At 47.2% G+C, this 24,424-nt stretch overlaps 3 protein-coding genes across 3 annotated transcripts; 2 read left to right on the forward strand and 1 right to left on the reverse strand.

Annotated features, from left to right (window-relative positions):
• Positions 1–4,231: 4,231 nt before the first annotated feature.
• Positions 4,232–6,923, reverse strand: LOC100279070 (uncharacterized). The gene is made up of 6 exons (NM_001372492.1): positions 6,683–6,923; positions 6,369–6,488; positions 6,124–6,235; positions 5,971–6,032; positions 5,417–5,782; positions 4,232–5,248 (listed from the first exon to the last, which is right to left on the reverse strand). The coding sequence occupies exons 1-6, from the start codon at positions 6,695–6,697 to the stop codon at positions 4,601–4,603; spliced, it is 1,323 nt and encodes a 440-aa protein (NP_001359421.1). The 5' UTR covers positions 6,698–6,923; the 3' UTR covers positions 4,232–4,600.
• Positions 6,924–10,497: 3,574 nt separating this feature from the next.
• Positions 10,498–11,100, forward strand: LOC103646028 (histone H4). The gene has a single exon (XM_008670766.4). The coding sequence runs from the start codon at positions 10,617–10,619 to the stop codon at positions 10,926–10,928; it is 312 nt and encodes a 103-aa protein (XP_008668988.2). The 5' UTR covers positions 10,498–10,616; the 3' UTR covers positions 10,929–11,100.
• A 352-nt stretch (positions 11,101–11,452) lies between these two features.
• Positions 11,453–12,795, forward strand: LOC103646029 (uncharacterized). Its single transcript, NM_001301503.1, has one exon. The coding sequence runs from the start codon at positions 12,154–12,156 to the stop codon at positions 12,565–12,567; it is 414 nt and encodes a 137-aa protein (NP_001288432.1). The 5' UTR covers positions 11,453–12,153; the 3' UTR covers positions 12,568–12,795.
• Positions 12,796–24,424: the final 11,629 nt, after the last annotated feature.

The following is a 24,424-nucleotide window of genomic DNA, read 5'->3' on the forward strand; positions in this document are numbered from 1 at the left end:
ATGATGAGAGCCATCTCTTCATCGTTGAGTCCGGCCGCCTCAATTTGTGCCACCTTGCTAGGTAGCGCCTCCTTGCTTCGTGTTGCCTTGAGAGCGAGAGGTTGCGGCTCGTTGATCGGACCATTCAAGGCGTCGTCCACATATCTCGCCTCCTTGATCATCATTCGCCCGCTAACAAATATCCCAAGAACTTCTTCGGGCGACATCTTGGTGTACCTGGGATTTTCACGTATATTGTTCACCAAGTGAGGATCAAGAACGGTAAATGACCTTAGCATTAGGCGGACGACGTCGTGGTCCGTCCATCGCGTGCTCCCGTAGCTTCTTATCTTGTTGATAAGAGTCTTGAGCCGATTGTATGTTTGCGTTGGCTCCTCGCCCCTTATCATTGCGAACCGTCCAAGCTCGCCCTCCACCAACTCCATCTTGGTGAGTAAGGTGACGTCGTTCCCCTCATGAGAAATTTTGAGGGTGTCCCAGATTTGCTTGGCGTTATCCAAGCCGCTCACCTTATGGTATTCATTCCTGCACAAGGAAGCTAGAAGAACAGTAGTAGCTTGTGCATTCTTATGAATTTGTTCATTAATGAACATGGGACTATCCGAACTATCAAAATGCATTCCACTCTCTACAATCTCCCATATACTAGGATGGAGAGAGAATAGGTGACTACGCATTTTGTGGCTCCAAAATCCGTAGTCCTCTCCATCAAAGTGTGGGGGCTTGCCGAGTGGAATGGAGAGCAAATGAGAATGTGAACTTTGCGGAATACGAGAGTAATCAAAAGAAAAGTTCGAATTAACCGGTTTTCTTCTCTCGTAGTCGTTGTGGTCCTCGTCCTTGTGGGAAGAAGTAGACTCGTCGCTGTCGTAGTAGATGATCTCCTTGATGCGCCTGGTCTTCTTCTTCTTCCCTTCCTTCCGTCTTTGGCCCGAGCCGGAGTCGGTAGGCTTATCGTCCTTCGGCTCGTTGACGAAGGATTCCTTCTCTTTGTCGTTGATCACTATACCCTTCCCCTTAGGATCCATCTCTTCGGGCGGTTAGTCCCTTTGTGAAGAGAACGGCTCTGATACCAATTGAGAGCACCTAGAGGGGGGGGGGGGTGAATAGGTGATCCTGTAAAAACTTCAAACTTAAGCCACAAAAACTTGTTAAGTGTTAGCACGATTATTGCCAAGTGGCTAAGGTGAAGTCTCAACAGTCTCAACAAAACACAGTACCACAAGAGAATCAAGCACAGAGTGACACAGTGGTTTTATCCCGTGGTTCGGCCAAGACCAACGCTTGCCTACTCCACGTTGTGGCGTCCCAACGGACGAGGGTTGCAATCAACCCCTCTCAAGCGGTCCAAAGACCCACTTGAATACCACGGTGTTTTGTTTTCCTTTCACTATCCCGTTTGCAAGGAATCTCCACAAATTGGAGTCTCTTGCCCTTACAAGTATATGATCACAAATGAAACACAGAGTAAGGGAGGGAAGCAACACACACAAATCCACAGCAAAAGCGCACACACACGGCCAAGAATCGAGCTCACAAGACTATCTCAGAGTTCTCACTTAGAACAGAGCTCGAATCACTTAGAAACACAAACGAATGCGCAGAGACTTAGTGTGGATGATCAAGAATGCTCAAAGGTTGCTTGTGTATCTCCTCCATGCGCCTAGGGGCTCCTTTTATAGCCCCAAGGCAGCTAGGAGCCGTTGAGAGCAAATCCGGAAGGCCATCCTTGCCTTCTGTCGTCGGGGGCACCGGACAGTCCGGTGCACACCGGACACTGTCCGGTGCCCGATTTGTTTCCTTAAACGGCGAAGACGACCGTTGCAGACCGTTGGCAGATCTGGCGCTGTTGGCGCACCGGACATGTCCGGTGCACACCGGACAGTCCGGTGCCGTCTTCCGACCGTTGGCTCGGCCACGTGTCCCGCGCGGATTGCGCGGCCGACCGTTGGCCCTGGCCGACCGTTGGCTCACCGGACAGTCCGGTGCACACCGGACAGTCCGGTGAATTTTAGCCGTACGCCGCCGGCCAATTTCCCGAGAGCGGCCAGTTCGAGTCGCGCCAGCCTGGCGCACCGGACACTGTCCGGTGCACACCGGACAGTCCGGTGCTCCAGACCGAGCTGGGTCTTGGCAGCACACAGCCAAGTCCCTTCTCCTTTTCTCTATTCTTCTTCTTTCTGTTTCTAACACTTAGACAAATATATTAGTACTTAAAACCAATGTACTAAGGCTTAGAAACATACCTTTACTTCATGATTTTCACCTTGTTCATCCATGTACATAAATTCCCAATTAAGCACATGTGTTGGCACTCAATCACCAAAATACATAGAAATGGCCCAAGGGCACATTTCCCTTTCAAGAGCTAGCGCCCTAAGTACATGCCGTTGTGGCAGCTGGAGAGATTTTGGCACCCAGCTGGTGTGATGTCGTGGCCGTCGGAGGAGCGATGGAGCCTGGCGGAGGGACAGCTGTCGGAGCAGTTGAGTCCTTGCTGACGTCCTCTTGCTTCCGTAAGGGGGCTGAGTGCCGCCGTCGTCACAGAGTACGTGGGGCGCCATCATTGCCTATCTGGCGGAGCGAGCCAGATGGGACACCGGTCTTGTTTCCTGCGGCCCGAGTTAGCTCGGGGTAGGGCGATGATGGCGCCTCCTGTTGATGTGGCTGGTCTGCGCCCTAGGTTGGGCGATGTGGAAGCTCCTCCGAAGCCGAGGTCGAGTCTGTCTTCCGTGGCCGAGGTCGAGTCCGAGCCCCTGGGTCGGGCGAGGCGGAGGCCGTCGGCTGAGGCCAGGGCGGAGTCCGAGCCCTGGGGTCGGGCGAAGCGGAGTTCGTCATCTTCTGGGGCTGAGCCCGAGTCCGAGCTCTGGGTCGGGCGGAGCGGAGTTCGTCGTCTTCTGGGGCTGAGCCCGAGTCCGAGCCCTGGGTCGGGCGGAGCAGAGTTCGCCGTCTTCCGGGACTTAGCCCGAGTCCGAGCCCTGGGTCGGGCGGAGCGGAGTTCGCCGTCTTCCGGGACTTAGCCCGAGTCCGAGCCCTTGGTCGGGCGGATCATCTTTTTTCTCTGCTATGAAACTGTCAAAATTCAAATAATTGTAGACCTTATCATATTTTCTAATTGCAGGCAAGATTTTTCCATGTTGTTGTTGTTTTATGTTTTGTCTTGTGTTTTCTGTTTTGTCATTTTTTTTGGGTTATAAGATGTTTCTTTGTAGTTTTTTGTTTTCTATTATGCGGCTACCATGTTATTGTGATGTAATTTATTGTTAGATTTTTCCATGTTTTTTGTTTTCTTTTGCTCTTGATGTTTTGGTGTTGCTTACTTTCATGTTTTTTGTATTTTTTTATGTATTATGTTGTAATGTAAAGTATTGTATGGTACTATGCTTTTTTCCATGTATGATTTTGTTTTAGTTTATTTTTCTAGGTTCTTAAGGAATCAAGTGACGAGGAAAGGGAGAAAGCTGAAGAGATGATGAAGTACTAGGCATCACTTCCCCTGCTCCTTTGATTTTGGTTCGCATCATTTGTAATGTCTATCGTGATTTTTGACTTTATGAAGTTGTTTTAGTTTTTTTCAATGTTATATATTTTTTTATTTTTGTCTTTGCTAGGTGGAGAAAAGCCTAGGGATCATGAAGCTGAAAAAGTTGAAGTACCAAGTATCCACTTCCCTTGCAATGTACGTTATTTTCATGTGATGTATGATCTGTTTTGTGAGTTTTTGCTTCATCATTTTTTTCTAGATTTGTGTCTAAGTAGCAAATTTTTCAAAAGTGTTTGGCCTCATGCAGGCAACTACTGTTATCTGAGCACATAACAGTGTTTTTTGTGTTAGAGGTCATTTATGTTGTTCTACATCTATTTTTCACAAGACAACATGTTAAATATTAACACAACAACTTGTATTGTTTTTTTGTATATTAGTTTTTTTTCTCTATTTTTAGAGAAAAAAACTACGTGTTTATTATGACCATTAGATCTTGATCTAGTGGATATGAGATGTGTGTGTTTTGTGTTTGCAAAACACACAGATTTTCCTTTAAAAGAAATCTGCGTGTTTTTTCAGCTAAAAACACACGTGTGTTTTTTGGGCAAAAATTGCCCATGTGCTATATAGACAGCCCCTTCTTAAATTATTTAAGGTGCTTCCTTTGTAAAAAAAAACCCGAAGAAACCTTAGCAGCATTCGGTCGTATAGCTGCCATTTCACTGTTTCACAAAACAACATTCATAATTTACATATATAATTATATATAGCTCATACAAGGTGGTCTTCTACTACAACTATTACATTACTTGCTACAGCACATGACAACCATTGACCTCTGAACCTGCACAGCTAGGGGAAAATTACAACACTCGAGATGAAAATGGAAACACTAGTCCCGAACTATACAATGGCAGACAGGAACCCACAGTCGCCTCCATTTGTGGAAGGCTGCTTCAGTTCCAATCCGCCTCTCATAAGTAGCAGCAGAGAACCAGAATGGTCTTCCTGCAAAACATCAGTACTGCACTGCTGTACTGTACTAGTCATATGTGTTCGAGTAGCAGCAAAAATTATCCACAGAGTAGAGGTGGGTGGCAAGGGCCCAGAATTCTACAGGCACAGCCTTGTCAGCTCTCTATCTGCCTCCTCGCCAGGTGCCACCGGCTGCAGCACCTTGCTCCGAGCTGTGCACTTCTTGTACGGTACAAAACCTCGACGGCAGGCTGGAATTGCGCCCGCGCATTTCCTTGAACCTGGAACGGGTACAGCCACTTTGTCTTCACCTCTGTTTACTTTCGTAGATTCTGCAGGATCTGAATTCTGAGCTGTTCCAGGCACGCTGCTGGAGGTTTCGATCGACTCCGTCCATGGCCGGCTCCGCTGCTTGTTTGAGGTAACTGTCTGTGCGTCCAACGCTGTGTAGGATATGCTTCCGTTACCGTAGTTTAGGAACTGGCAACCAGGATGCATAGAGAACACCTCTCCCCGAGGGAGATAGTACAGAAACTGCTGTGTACTACCGACCAGCCACGGGCACCATGTCTCCGCTTCTTCTGCGGCATGGGAAGACAGCTTCCCAGTTCCACTGGTTGGTGTCTCGGCTGAAGCATCATCCAGTTCCATGTCCGCCGCGTGTTGTAGGCTCCCAGTATTGGAGCTTGGCTGCTGGTCTAAATTACTAACCACAACCCTCTTGCCAAATAGCCTAAGAACCGGACCTTCGGCTTCGGGTATCTCACAGGCCGCGTCGTTGGAATCCTGCAGCATGTTTAAGGCGTCTGTTAGAACTCAGAGTTTAGGTGTTACAAACTGTGGCATTAGATGCTGTTTTATCAAAGGAAATGAATTTTTTTCAGTTCCATGCCACCTAGAATTATTTAGAATTGAAGAACATATGCTTTTCAGGTAAGAATGAATGTTCAGTACCGTGGAGAGTGCCACTTGCACACTTGACTCCCCGACTGACGTGTTTGGTGTGAGGCATTTGTCCTCCATGTGAACGGAGGAAGCCGGTGATCCACTGCCTTCAGCTGGCAGGGCCTCAGAGCACATCTGTGCTGTGGTCAACACAGATTTTGGGGAGCAGTTCTCCTGCTCAGACAGGGACTGCGCCTGCAACTGGGGCTTCCGAAGCTGCTTGATTGCAGCAGAGGCATCCTTGCCTACTGAATTACCCAGCTTGCGCGGGTACGGGTGCGTCGGCCTCCTCTTCGGCCTCGGCGGCGGAATCTGAAGTTGCGGTGGAGCACCTACGCTGTTGTTGCTGTTGTCCCCAGAGGATTCTCGGATGACCTGCAGCATGCAAAGCAAAAAGGCAATCAGAAGCACGTCTTCGGTGGCACGGCATGGAGAGCACCTGCTGTCCATGGTTGAGCTGACTTACATCACCTTGCAAGCAACACAATCCATGGAATTTCAGGCAGAAGGGGGTTTTGATGTGTTTTTTTTTTTCGTTCTGTGCGAAAGGCAGGCAACGAGACCTTGGAGAAGAACTTCTGGGCGTGGCTCCTGATCTGCACGGCAGTCTTGCTGCCTATGTGCTCTGCAGATCGTACCGGTTGTCAGCTAGGTTCCGTGCAGTTCTGGTTACAAAGCTTGTATTGTATATGACCATAAACGACAGAGGCACTCACCTTGTATACGGCGCCAGGCACGGCCGTGCTGCTGCAGGGCCTCCAAGAAGAGCTTGTGCTCGTCCTCGGTCCATTTCTCCCTCTGCTTGGATATCGTGTATGGCTTGCGTGCCTGAACGGCATGTGCCAAAAGTGCGACCTTGGTTAGAGGAAACATCTCCAGCTTCACTATATTTGCGATTCGGCAACTAAGATGCTCTGCGGATCGCAAGATAGTTAGTTGGTGCAGCAGAGCCGCGCTGTACCTTAGGGGCCCGTGCTCCTCCTGGCAAGTCCATGTCGCCGGAGCTCAGGGTGTTCTTCAGATGATCCATGAAGTCTCTGTGGCCGACGTGATCTGCAGCCGGCCTTTGATTGCTCCTCGCCTTCAGAAACCGGGAGGAATTCAGGATTTTCTCAGAGGAAGAGGAAGAGGAAAAAAACAGCGGCCTTGGGAACAAGAGCAAATATATATGCCTGGGAAGAAACACAGTTCCAAAAGGATCCATCTCCCGGAACTCACCAAAACGATCGGGAAGAATGAGGAGAAATGAATAAAGTAATTAGACGAGTTAGTTACCTGGAAACGAGCCATCTCAGGATTTCTGAACCAGCAGAACCACAGCCACCGAGTCTGATAGCGGCTCTTCACCACGAGCACGAATCAAGCAGCAGCAGCAGCAGGAGGAGGCGAGAGCGTGCGCCACCGAGACGAAGCCACCAGCTCCTGAACACCCTTGCGAGTGCTGCCGGTTTCGCAGGGGAGAAGAGAAGAGAGGAGAGGAGAGGAGGGAGGCAAGGGGCGAAATGGAAGGAAAGGCTGTATGTATGGTGCAGCGGTTGGGAGAGGGAGGGCGGAGAAGAAAAGGGGCGGCGAGGGCAGGGCGCCACGTCGGACGGGATTTTTCCGCTGGAGGAGCTTTTCCGTGCGCGCTTTTCCGTCCGCCCTCACGCCGCCACCGGGACCGGATGAAATAATCTATCCGTCTTTACCGGCAACGGCGGGGGCCCGGAGCGGAGGACGACTGGGCGCCGCTCGATTCTTGTGGCCGTCGCTCCTCCGCGGGTCGGGTTCCCTCGCCTCGCCTCGCCTCCAGCTGCTCACCTCAATTATGCTGGGGGCTGCCGCTCCTGTCTGGGCGCGAGTAAAACCATGGGCTGTCGTGGGGTCGCACGACAGGGTGGGGGGTGTTCCTATCTGTCCGGCCCGGCGAGCCGGCTTGCCTTCCCGTCGTCGTCGTCGCCTTTGGTGTGCCGGCCCTGCGGTTGCTCGTGGATATGGTGCCGTCGTGTCGAGACTAGAGACGCGGCTAGCATGTTAGATCGACGATAAAGCTCGGCAAAAGCAAGGGCCAAACTGCCCCAGTTTTTTGAGGAATTATTTGTTCGTATAGATTATATAATATACATACACGCTTTAAATGTCTAATTTGGCAAAAGAATATCTGGCAGAGCAGTAGCCTGGTACAGTCATAGGCCGATAGGCGGGAGAAGCTTATCACGGAGCTTCACTTTGCGTTGTTGAGGCTATCTGCACTCACGAACTGGAAGCGCGGATGCAGTCGCCGTTTGGAGTAAAATGCCCTGCAGCGAGGGACTGCATCCCTCTCCCTGCGATAGGGGAGGCTCTCTCTCACCTCAAGCATGCAGTCGCCGTTTGCCCGTTTGCAGTAAAACGTCTCTCTCTATTGCTTCTCTCCTCCACATGCACAACGGTCTGCGCGCCACAGAGCCACATGCATGTGGGTGGGAATAAAAAAGTGTGGAAAAAAATGATAGAATATGTGGTAGTTGGTATAGGGTAGATATTTAGGGTTAAATATGAACACGGAGTATTATAGGATAGAGTAGATATTTTTTTTAGAGTAGAAATTTAGGGTTCCATGAGTGCGGATAGTCTGAAATATCTCTGAAAAAATATCTGAGTTAGATTTTTCCTGCGCAGTCTGATCCAAACTGGGTCGCCCAGAACGCGCCGTGCCGTCCGCCGTCTCGCCTTCTCGCCTAGGCAGGCATAGTAGAAAAAGCGCAGTCGGGCGGGCCCCGCTGGGAGGACTGGCGCTGTCGCCTGGCCCACCGTCGCTTCGCTTTTTGACACGTCGAAGCCACCACGACGATGCCGAGGCCCAAGCACAACACACCCGTCCTGCCGCCTCACCGCCGGACACGTGCCTCCCTGTACTAGAGATAAGCCGGAAAGCAAAGCACGCTCTTCGCTGTAGAGAGCGAGAGCAACAGGTCTTTGATCCCTGTCCACGAGCTCCGGCGTTACAGTTGCAGCACTACAAGTCACCGGGAGATCCTCGTCCACATGTTTTGCAGGCACGCCTTCGTGCCTTTTTTTCTTCTCTCCACTTGTGAGAGTTTGGGGCTTTGGTTTTTCCAAAACAAAAAGGAAAAGGGGTTTCGGGGGGCTTTTGGGGATGCGGCTCGTGACTTTGGTGAGGGACCACCTGTCAGAGGGGGTGGTCCGGTATCTGGCGCTCTCGGTTCGTTGCGGGGCCCTAGACGCTGCCAGCGGAGTATGGCCACGCCGTGGCCCCGTCCACATGTTTTGACGTCGTGGCTTGTCGTTGGCGGCATCACGTGCCCGCGGCAGCAACGCGCGCTGGTAACAAGTTTTGAGTGAGAATGTGAGATCTGGCCGGAGTTTTGGAGAGTGACAGTACAGCGGCTTGAATTTATTCTACCAGCAGTACGTGTCCAGAAACCAGAGAACAGGCATGGATACCCACACTTCGTACGGTCAGTTCACAGGCCGATTCAGAAACAAGGGATGCTGAAAACGGGTGCTCGCTTTAACCCTTGAGCTCATGAACCAGTTTAGCAGCCGCAAACGATGCCACGGAAGAGTGTAAAAGCGGATACGTCATGTGCTCATGCGTGCGGTTCCGGTTCGACTGCTTCTGAGTGACGTGTCCTTCTCCTCTTGCACGGTACGTAATTGCAGTTGACGACCGGACAGTTGTGGAGCGCGCGTCACTTCATCTCCGACTCCAATAAATCAGGTGAAACCCGCTGTCCGCCTTTAGACGGAGACTGTCTGAGGTTGTATATGCCTGCACGGTTGGATGAAGCTGCTCTGGCGGTTATATATCCTGTGCTTTCTTAGCCATTTTAGTACAGACCAGCCAGCCGTCAATGTGGAAGACCCACGCGGAAACGCAAAGCAATGTGTAAATGCATCTGCACAGTCCACTCATCTGGAAGCTTGTGGCTTCGGAGCAAACTTAAGCAAAAAAAAAAACCGATCACACCTTGATTTCCACTTTACGCTGGGTAGATCAGTCATGGAGCTATACCGATGAGACGCTGTTCCTTTATTAGGGCCTGCACAAAACAAAAAACTAGTGGCTGAGAAGAGAATACTACGCTAGTGCTTTTAGCTCGCTGCTGGTGGCTGCTGGTAAAAGCTCGGATTAGCTAGCGATCGTCCAAGCGTCAGCACATGCGTGCGTTAGATTAGGTCTGTGTTTTTGTCTGTGTTCTTGGCGATTAATGGGTCTTGCTGCACATGCTGACTGACCGGCAACAAAAGAGTGCATCGTCTGGCCAAACGTTTGAAGTCGGTAGTCAACACAACACAATGCGTTGCCTTTGCCTTTATCTGAGGGCTGAGGCAACAGTAGCATAGCATAAAAGCCAAAGGGTGAGGTTGGTTGGCTCCGAATAAACTGATTAACTAAAGTGTATCCAGTTTATCCAGAAATTTAACTAGGGCCGTGGAAGATAAACTGATCTGTTCCATGAGAAAATCAGTTTATCTTCCACAGCCCTTATTTCTAAAAAAACCACTAAAAATAAATTGATCGACTAAAGTGTTCTGGGCCGTTAAATTTACTTACCCGTTTATAGAAATACTTGGAGCTAGTTTGGGAGCCACAAAATATTCCATTATTATTCAATTTTCAATTTTAAATAATAAGGAGATTCTATCACCTTTAATCCCTCTGGTTTTATGACTCCAAACTAGCCCTTAATGTTCTATTGTATTTTCTACCATCTTTATTTCTGGATGATCGTTTTTACTAACCGGCCTAAAGTGTTTGGCAGAGTAACATGATACTATTTCCCGTGTCAAATGCATCGTTCGTTTTGTCCCAGTGACCGGCTCGCCAAATTCTACTCCTCTAGCCGGGCTGGCCTAATTCTGTCAGCCAACAATCTTGTTGTCTTCTACATTCTTATAGCCCAGCCCAGCCCAAGTTACAACACTGCAGCACCTCGTTCCAACGTTTCCCCGCGCTCTATGCCACGTCATCGATCCGTGCCACCACCTCCCACCGCATCCCTTCCCTCTGATCCCAATCCAACGCCCCAGCTCCACCCTCCCACGGATCCACACGAAACCACCTCCCGCTCGGCACTTCTCCAAACTTCCCCATTCCCTCCCAAACCCCATTGATAAATACCCCTCCCCACCCCAAATCCGAACTCAGTCGCCCACAAAAACCCAGTAACTCGCATCTTCCTCCGTGATCCAAGTTCTAGCAGCGCAGCGCTCGGTTTCGGCAATGTCGGGGCGCGGCAAGGGCGGCAAGGGTCTGGGCAAGGGCGGCGCCAAGCGCCACCGCAAGGTCCTGCGCGACAACATCCAGGGCATCACCAAGCCGGCGATCCGGAGGCTGGCTAGGAGGGGCGGCGTCAAGCGCATCTCCGGGCTCATCTACGAGGAGACCCGCGGTGTGCTCAAGATCTTTCTGGAGAACGTCATCCGTGACGCCGTCACCTACACCGAGCACGCCCGCCGCAAGACCGTCACCGCCATGGATGTCGTCTACGCGCTCAAGCGACAGGGCCGCACCCTCTACGGCTTCGGCGGCTAGGTCGCTTCCTCATCTGGTGGCGAACTGCATCTGTGTCGGCGGTGGTCGTGTTGTGTGCCTAATCTAGTGTAGTCCGTTCTCTATATCGTCGCTGTGTTCTGTGGTGTCTTGTATCCCATTTCCTGCAATACCAACTTGCCATTATCAATGGAAAACCCTCGTTTTCATCCTCGACGTGTCTAGTTCTGATTTTGTTTTGTTCTCGTTTATTGTTCGTATGAGATGTACATAGGGCTGCTGTTGCTTTGGTGTTTGATTGCAATTTTTATTTTGCCCAGAGAGCTGCAGTTCTGTGTGTTATGCAAAAAAGTTCTGTGATTGATTGGATCTCTTCGTTTGGACATCTCTTTCGTTTGCGTTTATTGATGACATTTGGGCTGGTGAATGTTTGTCTCAAATCTCTGCTGGTGCTTTCAGGCTCAGGCTCAGTTTGGGCCATCGGATATTTTCTTATTATTAAAGCAGGAAGGAAACACGACCTGATAGCCCATCCAGGTCAGTCAAATTATTTTAGCCGTTCAATTGTCAATCGTGGGTTCCCATGCTCTCTCGTGTGCCCATGTGTCTTATCTGGAGGCTTCTAGGTGACACTTCTTTCCTCCTCACATCCTCTCTCTCCATCCTGACTCACGCTCCCTCCCCAAGCATCCGTGCCCACCCACGGCTCTGGCGACAGTGGCCACCGTTTTGGACTCTGGATCCGGCCGCCATCGCTGCAACGGTCTAGGTAAGCGGCTAATCTGCTCCGTTGTGCCCTGCTCTGCTCCTAGTCCTAGCGACGCAAGGGTTTTGGTTCAGTTTTTTTCCCTAGGGAAAAGCGAAGTGCATGAAATACAAAGATTTGCTTTGGGATTTTTTGGGGGCACTGCTAGTGTGTGTCATGGCATTGGAACGGAGCAAAAAGTGAGGGTTTGGTTTGGTATTTTTGGAGCACTCCTGACTTAGTGTATGTGTCGTGGTATTTTATTTCAAGATCAATCTATTTGGTCCCCTATTTTCTCATGTCGGCTAAACATTTTCCCATTCTTGATTTACAACATTATTTCAGTGCAGTTTTATTAACTCCTTTTTTTCCTTTAGCATGTCTTCATTTAGTTTCTTATTATGCCCATCCTTTTATTTTTGACTATGAAGCAGGCTTTCTGGAATCACATTTCTTGAGAACTATCTGTTGGAGAGCTAAACTAGGCTCTTGTTCATATTATGGATCAGCAAGCTAAGATTGATGCTGATTTTTTTTGAACCAACTGTACTCTTAGATGAGACACATTACCAGGAGGGGTACAGAAATGGCTATAATGATGGTTTGGCATCTGGAAATGAAGAGGGGAGGCAGGTTGGTTTAAAGATGGGTTTCCAGGTCGGTGAAGAACTGGGTTTCTTTCAGGGCTGTCTGGATGTGTGGACGTCTGCAATTCTCATTGATCAGAATGCCTTCACAGCTCGGGTCATGAAGAATATCGAGCAACTGGCTGCATTGGTGGGCAGCTATCCGCTGTCCGATCCGGAGAATGAACAAATTCAAGACGTGATGGAGAAGATAAGGCTGAAATTCAGGGTCATCACTGCAAGCTTAGGGGTGAAGTTAGAGTATGAAGGGCACCCCAAATCATCTAAACAGGATGTTGAGGATCTGTGAGCGGTGATTGAAATTACATTTTAGTTTCTCCGCCCTTGCTGTTTAAAGCTCTTCAACTTATTGGCATCATGAGGAACTGCCGTGAGACATCAATGGTCAGAGTCCGACCATAACCACATATATAGTTTTAACAATGTCTCAAGTTTTGTGTTATTACCTGTTGTCTGTTGTCTGTCATATGTAATAGTTTCCTTTCAGAAGGCAAAAGCACTTCCTTCCTATTTTCTTTGAAGTACTTGTTCTTATTTAATAGATAATGAACACATCCCAGATTTATGCTTGACCGAGGTTCGTATTTTTCACTTTGCAGTTGTCGTGTATTTGTTCCCTCGTTCATTCTCAAGAAATACTCCAAAGGCCTGTTTGGTTTTTTAAGGATTAAACTTTATTTTTATCATATTTAGGTGTAGGGACTAATAGTACTAGAATTAGCAGCGCCCTATCGGGCGCTATAAAAATTCTCTGATCAACATCAGTGTTACATAAACATTGGTATCTTAACTGAATTTATGATGTTACCATTTATCCTCGCTCCACTTTATGTCTCAGCATGTGAATTGGGAGGTAAACACTGGCATAACTTATAAGCTCTAGCAATTCTAGGCTCTATATTCCTCTCTAATAGTTCTCTAGGCATGGGAACTCGGTTAGCTTCACAATTTGGAGAACCATATGTTTTTGTAAAACCAGAAGTGGTGATGTAAATAATTCCTAACCCGTGGAAGTCAAGAAAAAAGAAAATAAAAAATAAGACTTGCTTTTGTTTCTTATTTGCCATCTCTCGTAATACGAGCTCCACCTGTGGGCAGTTACATACTACTGAACAGATTTCAACAAAGCTGGTGTTAATTTTGATCCTAAGTGTAAATAGTTCATATCCTGCTCTCCGGCGAAGTCTCTCAGTTCTACATGTCAAGCTTTCTGTCATTTGCTGCATCAGTCCTCACGTACCTAGCATCAACCTCCGATTCAACTGCCCTTCGATTAGCCATGATTTTATCAAGATTCCTCTCATCCTCGAGTGATTCATCTAAAGCTACTAATTAACTCATATTGATCATTCTCATCCATTCTTCGATAATCATCACTGCAATAAGGGAAAAGGAAAAAAAGACTGAATTTGGAAACCAAAAAATCAAAACTGACAGTCAGCATATCTATAGAATGTTCTGTGTTGGCAAGATATATTGGATTATTCATTGTGATCAAACAAAAAATGAAAGTTTTTGTTTTAAACCATTGAAAACCCAACCAACAACCTACAAAGATGTTCACTGTATTTTGGCACCAGAACATCCGATCTCTAGATCTCTGATTTTGGCTTTTGGCTTTTTGGTGGTAAAAGTAAAAGCCAAATGCTAAACCAAACACACTCTATATCCCTAATTAGCGCATAAAACCTAAGGACACCATCGAAGTACATTTCCTGGGGTCAAGGAATCTAAAACTCCTCGCTCGACGTCCCCTTCAGGGGTCTTCCCAGATCTTGCCCGAGCCCAATTTCGAACAAGGCATAAACTCGGAAGAATCTCCGTCCCGAGCAAGGCCCCCTCAACCAGGACAGCTATGTCCGCCTCGCCCGAGCCTGTCTCGGGCGAGAAGGCCAAGACATGCGGCAAGGCTCCCCCGAAGTCTGCTAGTAGACAGCTGCATTCAATGCGCGTACCTACCCCACGCAGGACTGTAGGTGCACAGTGATAAATAGCGGTCTTGTCAAAGATTCACCAACTATGATTACGCATGCGACCACTATACACGCACGCTGTCTGCGCGCCCCATGACGGGACATGTAATACGATAGGGGCGTGAACTAGCCCTCGGACGCAAACTCCCGCCCGACGCAGAGCTCGCCCTTGGGCGCCAACTCTGCCTCACCCGAGCCCGGCATTGGCTATCTCCCCCCCGAATCCCGTAGGAGGCCACTCCGTCAACTGTGGCGCACGTCGTCGAATCCCAAGAAAGGCTCGGTCATGACCTTGGGTGGACTTCTGCCTCGCCCGAGACCGGTTCTGCCCTCGATATCAATGACGGAGGACGCCCCAACGTCACCAGTTAAAGTGGAGCTGACACACTCATTATGAATCTTTTTTCCATACTTAGCACTGTGTCAACCCACTACGGTATAGCCAACCCCTCACTAGATGGGCTCGAGTACGTGACCGAGCCCTCGGCCTCGGTTCTCAACAATAAACAACCGGGCACCGGTCAACAACGAAGAACAAGACCATATCATCTACAGGATATGAAGACATCCCTTCATAGTGTGCAACCAACTACCATCCTCCAAAAAGCCCCTGTTGAGCCTATAAATAGTGTAGTGTACGACTTCTGAAGGGCAGGACAAACATTTTACAAGTTTTCTACTCCACTCTTGATTGACACTTCAACCTTTTCCTGGGATTTGGGATTCTTCGCTCTGCCGCTTCGCTTGTAAACCCTACTGTAGGAAACGGGTGACGCCTAAGAGGGGGGGGGTGAATTAGGACTTCTAAAACTTTCGCTAAACTAAGCCACAATTAAATCCCTAGAGCAAAACCTATGCAAATAGTCAAACTAGAATGTGCAAACTAGGTTTTGTCTAAGTGTTGCTACCTCTACCGCAAAGGCTAAGTTTCAATCTACACTAGATATGTATGAATACAAGATTGAAACTTAAATGCTTAATATAAATGCGGAAACTTAAAGAGCAAAGTAGAGAAGCAAACTCTCGTGGATGACGCCGGTATTTTTACCGAGGTATCCGGAACCGTGCAAGGTCCCGACTAATCCTCGTTGGTGCCCCTACGCAAAGGGAAGCCCACGCGAGGGCCAAGCACCTCGGTTGAGTAACTCCGTAGAGAGCCACGGGCCTTCTCCACACGCAAGTGGTGCTCCGCTTCCGGATCCTCTCGGACGCTCCCCGCCGTCTCCACTATCGAGCTTCCGGCCGAAACGCCGCGGGCCTCGTTCCCTCCGGTACACGGTGGCGGCCGTGACACAAACGCGGTTGTCACGGTCTCGCAAGACTCTCGCCCCACTCGGTACAATTACAACGACTCACGCAAGAGCCGAGGGGTTGTGTGGTTTTACAAAACTCACTCAACTAACTAGGATTCACCTAGAGCAAGCGCTAAAGCGGTCTAACTAACCTAAGCACTTCGCAAAGCACCTACGCTAATCACCGAGTGATTCTATTAAGCACTTGGGTGTTTGAGCACTTGGAAATATGCACTATGTGTATTGGTATGTTGCTTGGGCTCTCACACTAGAGAATGGCCGGTTGGGGTGGTATTTATAGCCTCCACACCCCAAACTAGCCGTTGGACAGAAAGCAGCAGCTTTCTGTCGTCGGGTGCACCGGACAGTCCGGTGCACCACCGGACACTGAACAGTAGATGTCCGGTGCACGCCACGTCAGCCGACCGTTGGCGCCTGTAGCAGTCGACCGTTGGATCCGACCGTTGCCGTCTGCCCGTTGGCACACCGGACAGTCCGGTGCTACAGCCAGAGAGCGCCTGTCTGCGGCCTCTCTGCGCAGACTGTTCGGTGCCTCACCGGACAGTCCGGTGCACACCGGACACCAATGTCCGGTGCGCCACCAGGCGCTGGCTGACAGCCCTTATCTTGGATTTCTTCGCTGATTTCTTCGGGCTTCTTTGTTCTTGAGTATTGGACTCCTATGCATTTTTTATGTCTTCTTTTGAGGTGTTGCATCCTCATTGCCTTGGTCCAATTCTCTTCGCATCCTGTGAACTATAATTATAAACACTAGCAACCATATTAGTCCACAAGTTGTGTTAATCATCAAACACCAAAACTCAATTAGCCAAATGGCCCGGGGTCCATTTTCCTTACAATCTCCCCCTTTTTGGTGATTGATGACAACACAACCAAAGCAAGCAAATAATACAAGTATTTGAATTAAAATGTGCAATGTACTTGCTAAGATGCATGATTGTCCCCACAATGTGATATTATGGACTTAAGCCTCCCCCTAACTCCATAATTCACTTACTTCCTATTTTTGGACCAAATAATCAAAACCACTTGAAAAGCCATTTGTAGATATAAAATTTTAAATTGGTGGTGTTTGGTGTTTGATAAAGTTTTCATTGCTTTGGCCCCTAAACTTCTCCCCCTTTGGCATCAACCACCGAAAAGGAAGACATTAAAAGCATGTAGGAAGTAAATAAAAGCTTGCCCTCAACAAGAATTGTATCAAATGATATCACTAGAAGGATATTAAAATAAACCATATGAATGATACCAGTTGAAAGGAATTCCTCAAAAGATTACTTCCCCTAAATGAGTATTCTCCTTTAGAAAGAGTTTTTCTCCCCCTTTAGAGATGAAGAAATACTCCCCCTGACAGAGATCCTCTACTTAGGAAAAAACATGTGAAAATTCGAGGTGCAAGACATGATTTGAAAAGACTAACTTCCCTTATGCATAGGTAACAGAATATGAGTTAACCACTTATGCATTTTTAGCAACATGGAAGCATATGATATGAAATATGGTCTAGTCAAATTTAGGAGAAGACATGTAAATGATATTGGAAGTAGTCTCAAAAGATACCAATTGAAAGTCAATGGTGAGCTTGAGAGACATGAGAGTTCTTGAAGATTTTGCAGTGGAAGATTGTTGTCTTTCTCCGGGGACTTCATTTTCCTTACAATGAGACTATCACATGAAATAGACTTGAAAAGGTGTTAGTCTCAAAATGTTAGATTATAGAGTAACCTCCCCCTAAAGGTGTGCATACAAGTTTTGAATACTTGTAGGAGACATGCACTTTGATTTGATATCAAGAGGAGCAAATTATCCATAATCCAAACTTTGGCACATATAAGTTAAAAGATACATTTTGTAGAAATCCAAATTTTCAATTGATGCATCATTTACTATGGAGTGATATAGAAGCTATGTGCCGTGCTTAAATAAACATTTTAAGCCATGTAGGTTTGCTTAAGTGTATGAATTAAAAATAGGCAATCCTACCATATGATTTACCTAGTATGCATGATTTAAACAAAAGTACATAACAAATGTAATACTAGGCAAGAAAGGTAAACTAGATAAAAGATAAATAGATACGCATATCTAAAAACGAGAAATACAATAAAACTAGTTACCTTAGTCATGGGTGGGTGAGAGCACCTAGAGGGGGGGGGGGGTGAATAGGTGATCCTGTAAAACTTCAAAAACTTAAGCCACAAAAACTTGTTAAGTGTTAGCACAATTATGGCCAAGTGGCTAGAGAGGAGTCAAAACACAATAACCACAAGAAATCAATCACAGAGATGACACGGTGGTTATCCCGTGGTTCGGCCAAGTACAAAACTTGCCTACTCCACGTTGTGGCGTCCCAACGGACGAGAGTTGCACTCAACTCCTCTCAAGTGATCCAATGATCAACTTGAATACTACGGTGTTCTTGCTTTTCTTTTCTCAATCCCGTTTGCGAGGAATCTCCACAACTTGGAGCCTCTCGCCCTTACAAAAGATGTTCACAGAGAATCACGGAGCAAGGGAGGGATTAGCAACTCACACACAACACAAAGATCACAGCGAATACGCACACACAAGACCCAGACTTGAGCTCAAGAGACTAGCACACTAGAACGGAGCTCAAATCACTAGAATGTCGAACAAGTGCGCAAGATTGATGTGTGAGTGATTAAGAGTGCTCAAGGAATGCTTGGTATGCTCCTTCATGCGCCTAGGGGTCCCTTTTATAGCCCCAAGGCAGCTAGGAGCCGTTGAGACCAAATCTGGAAGGCCATCTTTGCCTTCTATCGTCGGGCGCACCGGACAGTCCGGTGCACACCGGACACTGTCCGGTGCCCGATTTATTTCCATAAACAGCGCAGCCGACCGTTGTCAACAGTTGCAGATCTGGCGCACCGGACAGTCCGGTGCACACCGGACAGTCCGGTGCCTCCTTCCGACCGTTGGCCAGCCCACGTGTCGCGCGCTGATCGCGCGGCCGACCGTTGGCCCTGACCGACCGTTGGCTCACCGGACAGTCCGGTGCACACCGGACAGTCCGGTGAATTTTAGCCGTACGCCGTCAGCAAATTCCCGAGAGCGGGCTCTTCGGCCGAGGGAGCCTGGCGCACCGGACACTGTCCGGTGCACCACCGGACAGTCCGGTGCACCAGACCGAAACAGCCCCTTGGCTGTACACAGCCAAGTCTTCTCTTCTCTTCTTCTATCTGTTTCTAACACTTAGACAAATATATTAGTACACAAAACCAATGTACTAAGACTTAGAAACATACCTTTGTTGAAGATTTGCACTTTGTTCATCCATGGGCATTGATTCACATTGAAGCACTTGTGTTGACACTCAATCACCAAAATACTTAGAAATGGGCCAAGGGCACATTTCCCTTTCAATCTCCCCCTTTTTGGTGATTTATGCCAACACAACATAAAGTAGATAGAACAAGTGCAAAATCACTTCAAATAAAAACTCAAATTGGTTTTGATTCAATTTTGGCATATATGGATCATCCTTTGCCACCACTTGGTTTGTTTTTGCAAATCAAACTCAAATCTCTATTTCTATGTCAAACACACATGTTGAGGCATAAAGAGAGTCATTCCAAAAGAGATTGATCAAGGATTTCAAAAACTCCCCCTATTTCCCATAATCACCACTTCTCCCCACAAGAAGTCAACTTTTGACAATAGAGACAATAAGAGACAATAAAAGCTTTTGACAAAACAAAAACTCACAAAAACTCTATTCTACTATTTTCAAAATCTCTCAAGTGGTAGCTGATCCATTTATTGCTTTGGCCTTTATTTTCTCCCCCTTTGGCATCAAGCACCAAAACGGGATGAATCTTGGCCTTTTAACCCCATTGCCTCACCAAAGTCTTCAATTAAGAGCAAATGACAATAAGATTTCATGAGATGAACTTGGAATTAGTTACCCTCTCATCGGAGTGCAGTGGAAGTCTTTCATGGTCCAAGTCCACCTTTTCCCTTTCAATCCTCCTTCGAGACTAAATTATCAAACTCAAGCACATGGTTAGTCTCAAAGGGTCAAGTTGTAACACATCTCCCCCTAAACATGTGCATCACTTTGCAACGGACTTGTGAGGTCCAGGGAGTGTTTGTACAACTTGAGCACCATAATAAGCAACATAATGCAAAAAGGAACATGATCAAAAGCATAACTACATGTATGCTACAATTCAATCCAGGTTCCGCGAATCTAAGACATTTAGCTCACTACGCAACCTGCAAAAGGTCTTCTCATCTAGAGGCTTAGTGAAGATATCGGCTAGCTGGTTCTCGGTGCTAACATGAAACACTTCGATATCTCCCTTTTGCTGGTGGTCTCTCAAAAAGTGATGCCGGATGTCTATGTGCTTTGTGCGGCTGTGCTCAACAGGATTTTCCGCCATGCGGATAGCACTCTCATTGTCACATAGGAGTGGGACTTTGCTCAGATTGTAGCCAAAGTCCCGGAGGGTTTGCCTCATCCAAAGTAGTTGCGCGCAACACTGACCTGCGGCAACGTACTCGGCCTCAGCGGTGGATAGGGCAACGGATGTTTGTTTCTTAGAGTTCCATGACACCAGGGACCTTCCTAAGAATTGGCACGTCCCCGATGTACTCTTCCTATCGACCTTACATCCAGCATAGTCGGAGTCTGAGTATCCAACTAAGTCAAAGGTAGACCCCTTTGGATACCAGAGCCCGAAGCAAGGCGTAGCAACCAAATATCTAAGAATTCGCTTCACCGCCACTAAGTGACACTCCTTAGGATCGGATTGAAATCTAGCACACATGCATACGCTAAGCATGATATCCGGTCTACTAGCACATAAGTAAAGCAAAGAACCTATCATTGACCGGTATGCTTTTTGATCAACGGACTTACCTCCTTTGTTGAGGTCGGTGTGTCCGTCGGTCCCCATCGGAGTCTTTGCGGGCTTGGCGTCCTTCATCCCAAACCGCTTTAGCAGATCTTGCGTGTACTTCGTTTGGGAGATGAAGGTGCCATCCTTGAGTTGCTTCACTTGGAACCCAAGGAAGTAGTTCAACTCGCCCATCATCGACATCTCGAATTTCTGCGTCATCACCCTGCTAAACTCTTCACAAGACTTTTGGTTAGTAGAACCAAATATTATGTCATCGACATAAATTTGGCACACAAACAAATCACCATCACATGTCTTTGTAAAAAGAGTTGGATCGGCCTTCCCAACCTTGAAAGCATTAGCAAGTAAAAAGTCTCTAAGGCATTCATACCATGCTCTTGGGGCTTGCTTAAGTCCATAGAGCGCCTTAGAGAGCTTACACACATGGTCGGGGTACCGTTCATCCTCGAAGCCAGGGGGTTGCTCCACGTACACTTCCTCCTTGATTGGCCCGTTGAGGAAAGCGCTCTTCACATCCATTTGGTACAACCTGAAAGAATGGTGAGCGGCATATGCTAGCAAGATACGAATGGACTCTAGCCTAGCTATAGGAGCGAAAGTCTCCTCAAAGTCCAAACCTGCGACTTGGGCATAACCTTTTGCCACAAGTCGAGCCTTGTTCCTCGTCACCACCCCGTGCTCGTCCTGTTTGTTGCGGAACACCCACTTGGTTCCCACAACATTTTGCTTCGGACGAGGCACCAGTGTCCAAACTTCATTGCGCTTGAAGTTGTTGAGCTCCTCCTGCATGGCCAATACCCAATCCGGATCTAGCAAGGCCTCCTCTACCCTGAAAGGCTCAATAGAAGAGACAAAAGAGTAATGCTCACAAAAATTAACTAATCGAGATCGAGTAGTTACTCCCTTGCTAATGTCACCCAGAATTTGATCGACGGGATGATCCCTTTGAATCATCGCTCGAACTTGGGTTGGAGGTGCCGGTTGCGCTTCTTCCTCCATCACTTGATCATTTTGTGCTCCCCCTTGATCAAGCGCCTCCACTTGAGGTACCTGTTCGTCATCTTCGGTTGGGGGATGCACCATAGTTGAGGAAGAAGGTTGATCTCGTTCATCTTGTTCCTGTGGCCGTACTTCTCCAATCGCCATGGTCCGTATAGCGGCCGTCGGAACATCTTCTTCATCTACATCATCACAATCAACAACTTGCTCTCTAGGAGAGCCATTAGTCTCATCAAATACAACGTCGCTAGAGACTTTAACCAAACCCGATGATTTGTTGAAGACTCTATACGCCTTTGTATTTGAGTCATAACCTAATAAAAACCCTTCTACAGCTTTGGGAGCAAACTTAGAATTTCTACCCTTCTTCACTAGAATGTAGCATTTACTCCCAAATACACGAAAGTACGATACATTGGGTTTGTTACCGGTTAGTAGCTCATACGACGTCTTCTTGAGGAGGCGATGAAGGTAGACCCTGTTGATGGCGTGGCAAGCAGTGTTAACGGCTTCCGTCCAAAAGCACTCGGGGGTCTTGAACTCTCCTAGCATCGTTCTCGCCATATCGATGAGCGTCCTGTTCTTCCTCTCTACCACACCATTTTGCTGTGGTGTGTAGGGAGCGGAGAACTCGTGCTTGATCCCTTCCTCTTCAAGAAACTCCTCCACTTGAAGGTTCTTGAACTCGGATCCGTTGTCGCTCCTTATCTTCTTCACTTTGAGCTCAAACTCATTTTGAGCTCTCCTGAGGAAGCGTTTGAGAGTCCCTTGGGTTTCGGACTTATCCTGCAAAAAGAACACCCAAGTGAAGCGGGAAAAGTCATCAACAATAACTAGACCATACTTACTTCCCCCTATGCTTAGATAGGTGACGGGTCCGAAGAGGTCCATATGCAGCAGCTCCAGGGGTCTTGAAGTGGTCATCACATTCTTGCTGTGATGCGCTCCTCCCACCTGTTTCCCTGCTTGACAAGCTGCACAAGGTCTATCTTTTTCGAAATGAACATTGGTTAGACCTATCACATGTTCTCCCTTTAGAAGCTTGTGGAGGTTCTTCATCCCCACATGTGCTAAGCGGCGATGCCACAGCCAGCCCATGCAAGTCTTAGCCATTAAGCATGCATCTAGACCGGCCTCTTCTTTTGCAAAATCAACTAAATAAAGTTTGCCGTCTAATACACCCTTAAAAGCTAGTGAACCATCACTTCTTCTAAAGACAGACACATCTACATTTGTAAATAGACAATTATATCCCATATTGCATAATTGACTCACAGATAGCAGATTATATCCAAGAGACTCAACTAAAAACACATTAGATATGGAGTGCTCATTAGAAATTGCAATTTTACCTAAACCTTTTACCTTGCCTTGATTCCCATCACCGAATATGATTGAATCTTGGGAATCCTTATTCTTGACGTAGGAGGTGAACATTTTCTTCTCCCCCGTCATATGGTTTGTGCATCCGCTATCAATAATCCAGCTTGAACCCCCGGATGCATAAACCTGCAAGGCAAATTTAGGCTTGGGTCTTAGGTACCCAACTCATGTTGGGTCCTACAAGGTTAGTGCAAATATCCTTAGGGACCCAAATGCAAGTTTTGTCTCCCTTGCATTTTGCCCCTAGCTTCCTAGCAACAATTTTCTTATCCTTTCTACAAATTGCAAAGGAAGCATTCAAAGCACAATAAATTGTAGAGGGTTCATTCACTGCTTTCCTAACAACATTTCTCCTAGGCATTTGATGAACAACATTTCTTCTAAGCCCATTTCTACCATGCATAACATGAGAACTAGAAGCAGTCATAGCATAAGAGTCATAAGCATGTGAATCAAAAACATCATGACCTCTAAAAGCATTTCTAGAATATCTCCTATCATAGTACATGAAAGCATGATTCTTCTTAACACTATTAGCCATAGGAGCCTTCCCTTTCTCCTTGGTGGAGATGGGAGTCTTATGGCTTGTTAAGTTCTTGGCTTCTCTCTTGAAGCCAAGCCCATCCTTAATTGAGGGATGTCTTCCTATTGTGTAAGCATCCCTTGCAAATTTTAACTTATCAAATTCACTTTTGCTAGTCTTAAGTTGGGCATTAAGACTAGCCACTTCATTATTTAACTTTGCAATAGAAGCTATGTGTTCACTATCAATATCAAAGTCTTTACATCTATTGCAAATAACAACATTTTCTACACAAGTTGTTGATTTACTAGCTATTTCTATCTTAGCATTCAACTCATCGTTAATGCTCTTTAATTTTGAAATTGTCTCATGGCATGAAGATAATTCACAAGTAAGCATTTCATTTCTTTTAATTTCTAGAGCATGAGATTTTTGAGCTTCTAAAAATTTATCATGCTCTTCATACAATAAATCCTCTTGTTTCTCTAAGAGTTTATCCTTCTCATTCAATGCATCAATTAATTCATTAATTTTGCCAATCGTAATTCTATCTAGACCTTTAAATAAACTAGAATAGTCTATTTCATCATCGTCACTAGAATCATCACCACTAGAAGAAGCATAAGTAGAGTTTCGAGTACTTACTTTCTTCTCCTTAGCCATGAGACACGTGTGACGCTCGTTGGGGAAGAGGGCCGATTTGTTGAAGGCGGTGGCGGCGAGTCCCTCATTGTCGGAGTCGGAGGAGGAGCAATCCGAATCCCACTCCTTGCCTATATGCGCCTCGCCCCTGGCTTTCTTGTAGTGCTTCTTCTTCTCCCTTTTGTTCCCCTTTTCCTGGTCACTTTCATTATCAGAACAGTTAGCAATAAAATGACCAAGCTTACCGCATTTGAAGCATGATCGCTTCCCCTTGGTCTTAGTCTTGCTCGGCTGTCCATTGCGACCCTTTAGCACCGTCTTGAATCTCTTGATGATGAGGGCCATTTCTTCATCATTAAGACCGGCCGCCTCAATTTGCGCCACCTTGCTGGGTAGCGCCTCCTTGTTCCTTGTAGCTTTGAGAGCAAAA

This window comes from Zea mays, chromosome 2 (assembly GCF_902167145.1).
Source record: "Zea mays cultivar B73 chromosome 2, Zm-B73-REFERENCE-NAM-5.0, whole genome shotgun sequence".
Taxonomy (NCBI): Eukaryota; Viridiplantae; Streptophyta; class Magnoliopsida; order Poales; family Poaceae; genus Zea; species Zea mays.

Excerpts from the sequence above, each read along its gene's own strand:
- LOC103646028 (XM_008670766.4), top strand. The coding sequence starts at position 10,617 with ATGTCGGGGCGCGGCAAGGGCGGCAAGGGTCTGGGCAAGGGCGGCGCC.
- LOC103646029 (NM_001301503.1), top strand. The coding sequence starts at position 12,154 with ATGCTGATTTTTTTTGAACCAACTGTACTCTTAGATGAGACACATTAC.
- LOC100279070 (NM_001372492.1), bottom strand. Across the intron at positions 6,236-6,368 it reads GAGGAGCACGGGCCCCTAAG|GCACGCAAGCCATACACGAT; the intron begins GTACAGCGCGGC and ends CATGCCGTTCAG. Across the intron at positions 6,033-6,123 it reads TGCCTGGCGCCGTATACAAG|AGCACATAGGCAGCAAGACT; the intron begins GTGAGTGCCTCT and ends TACGATCTGCAG.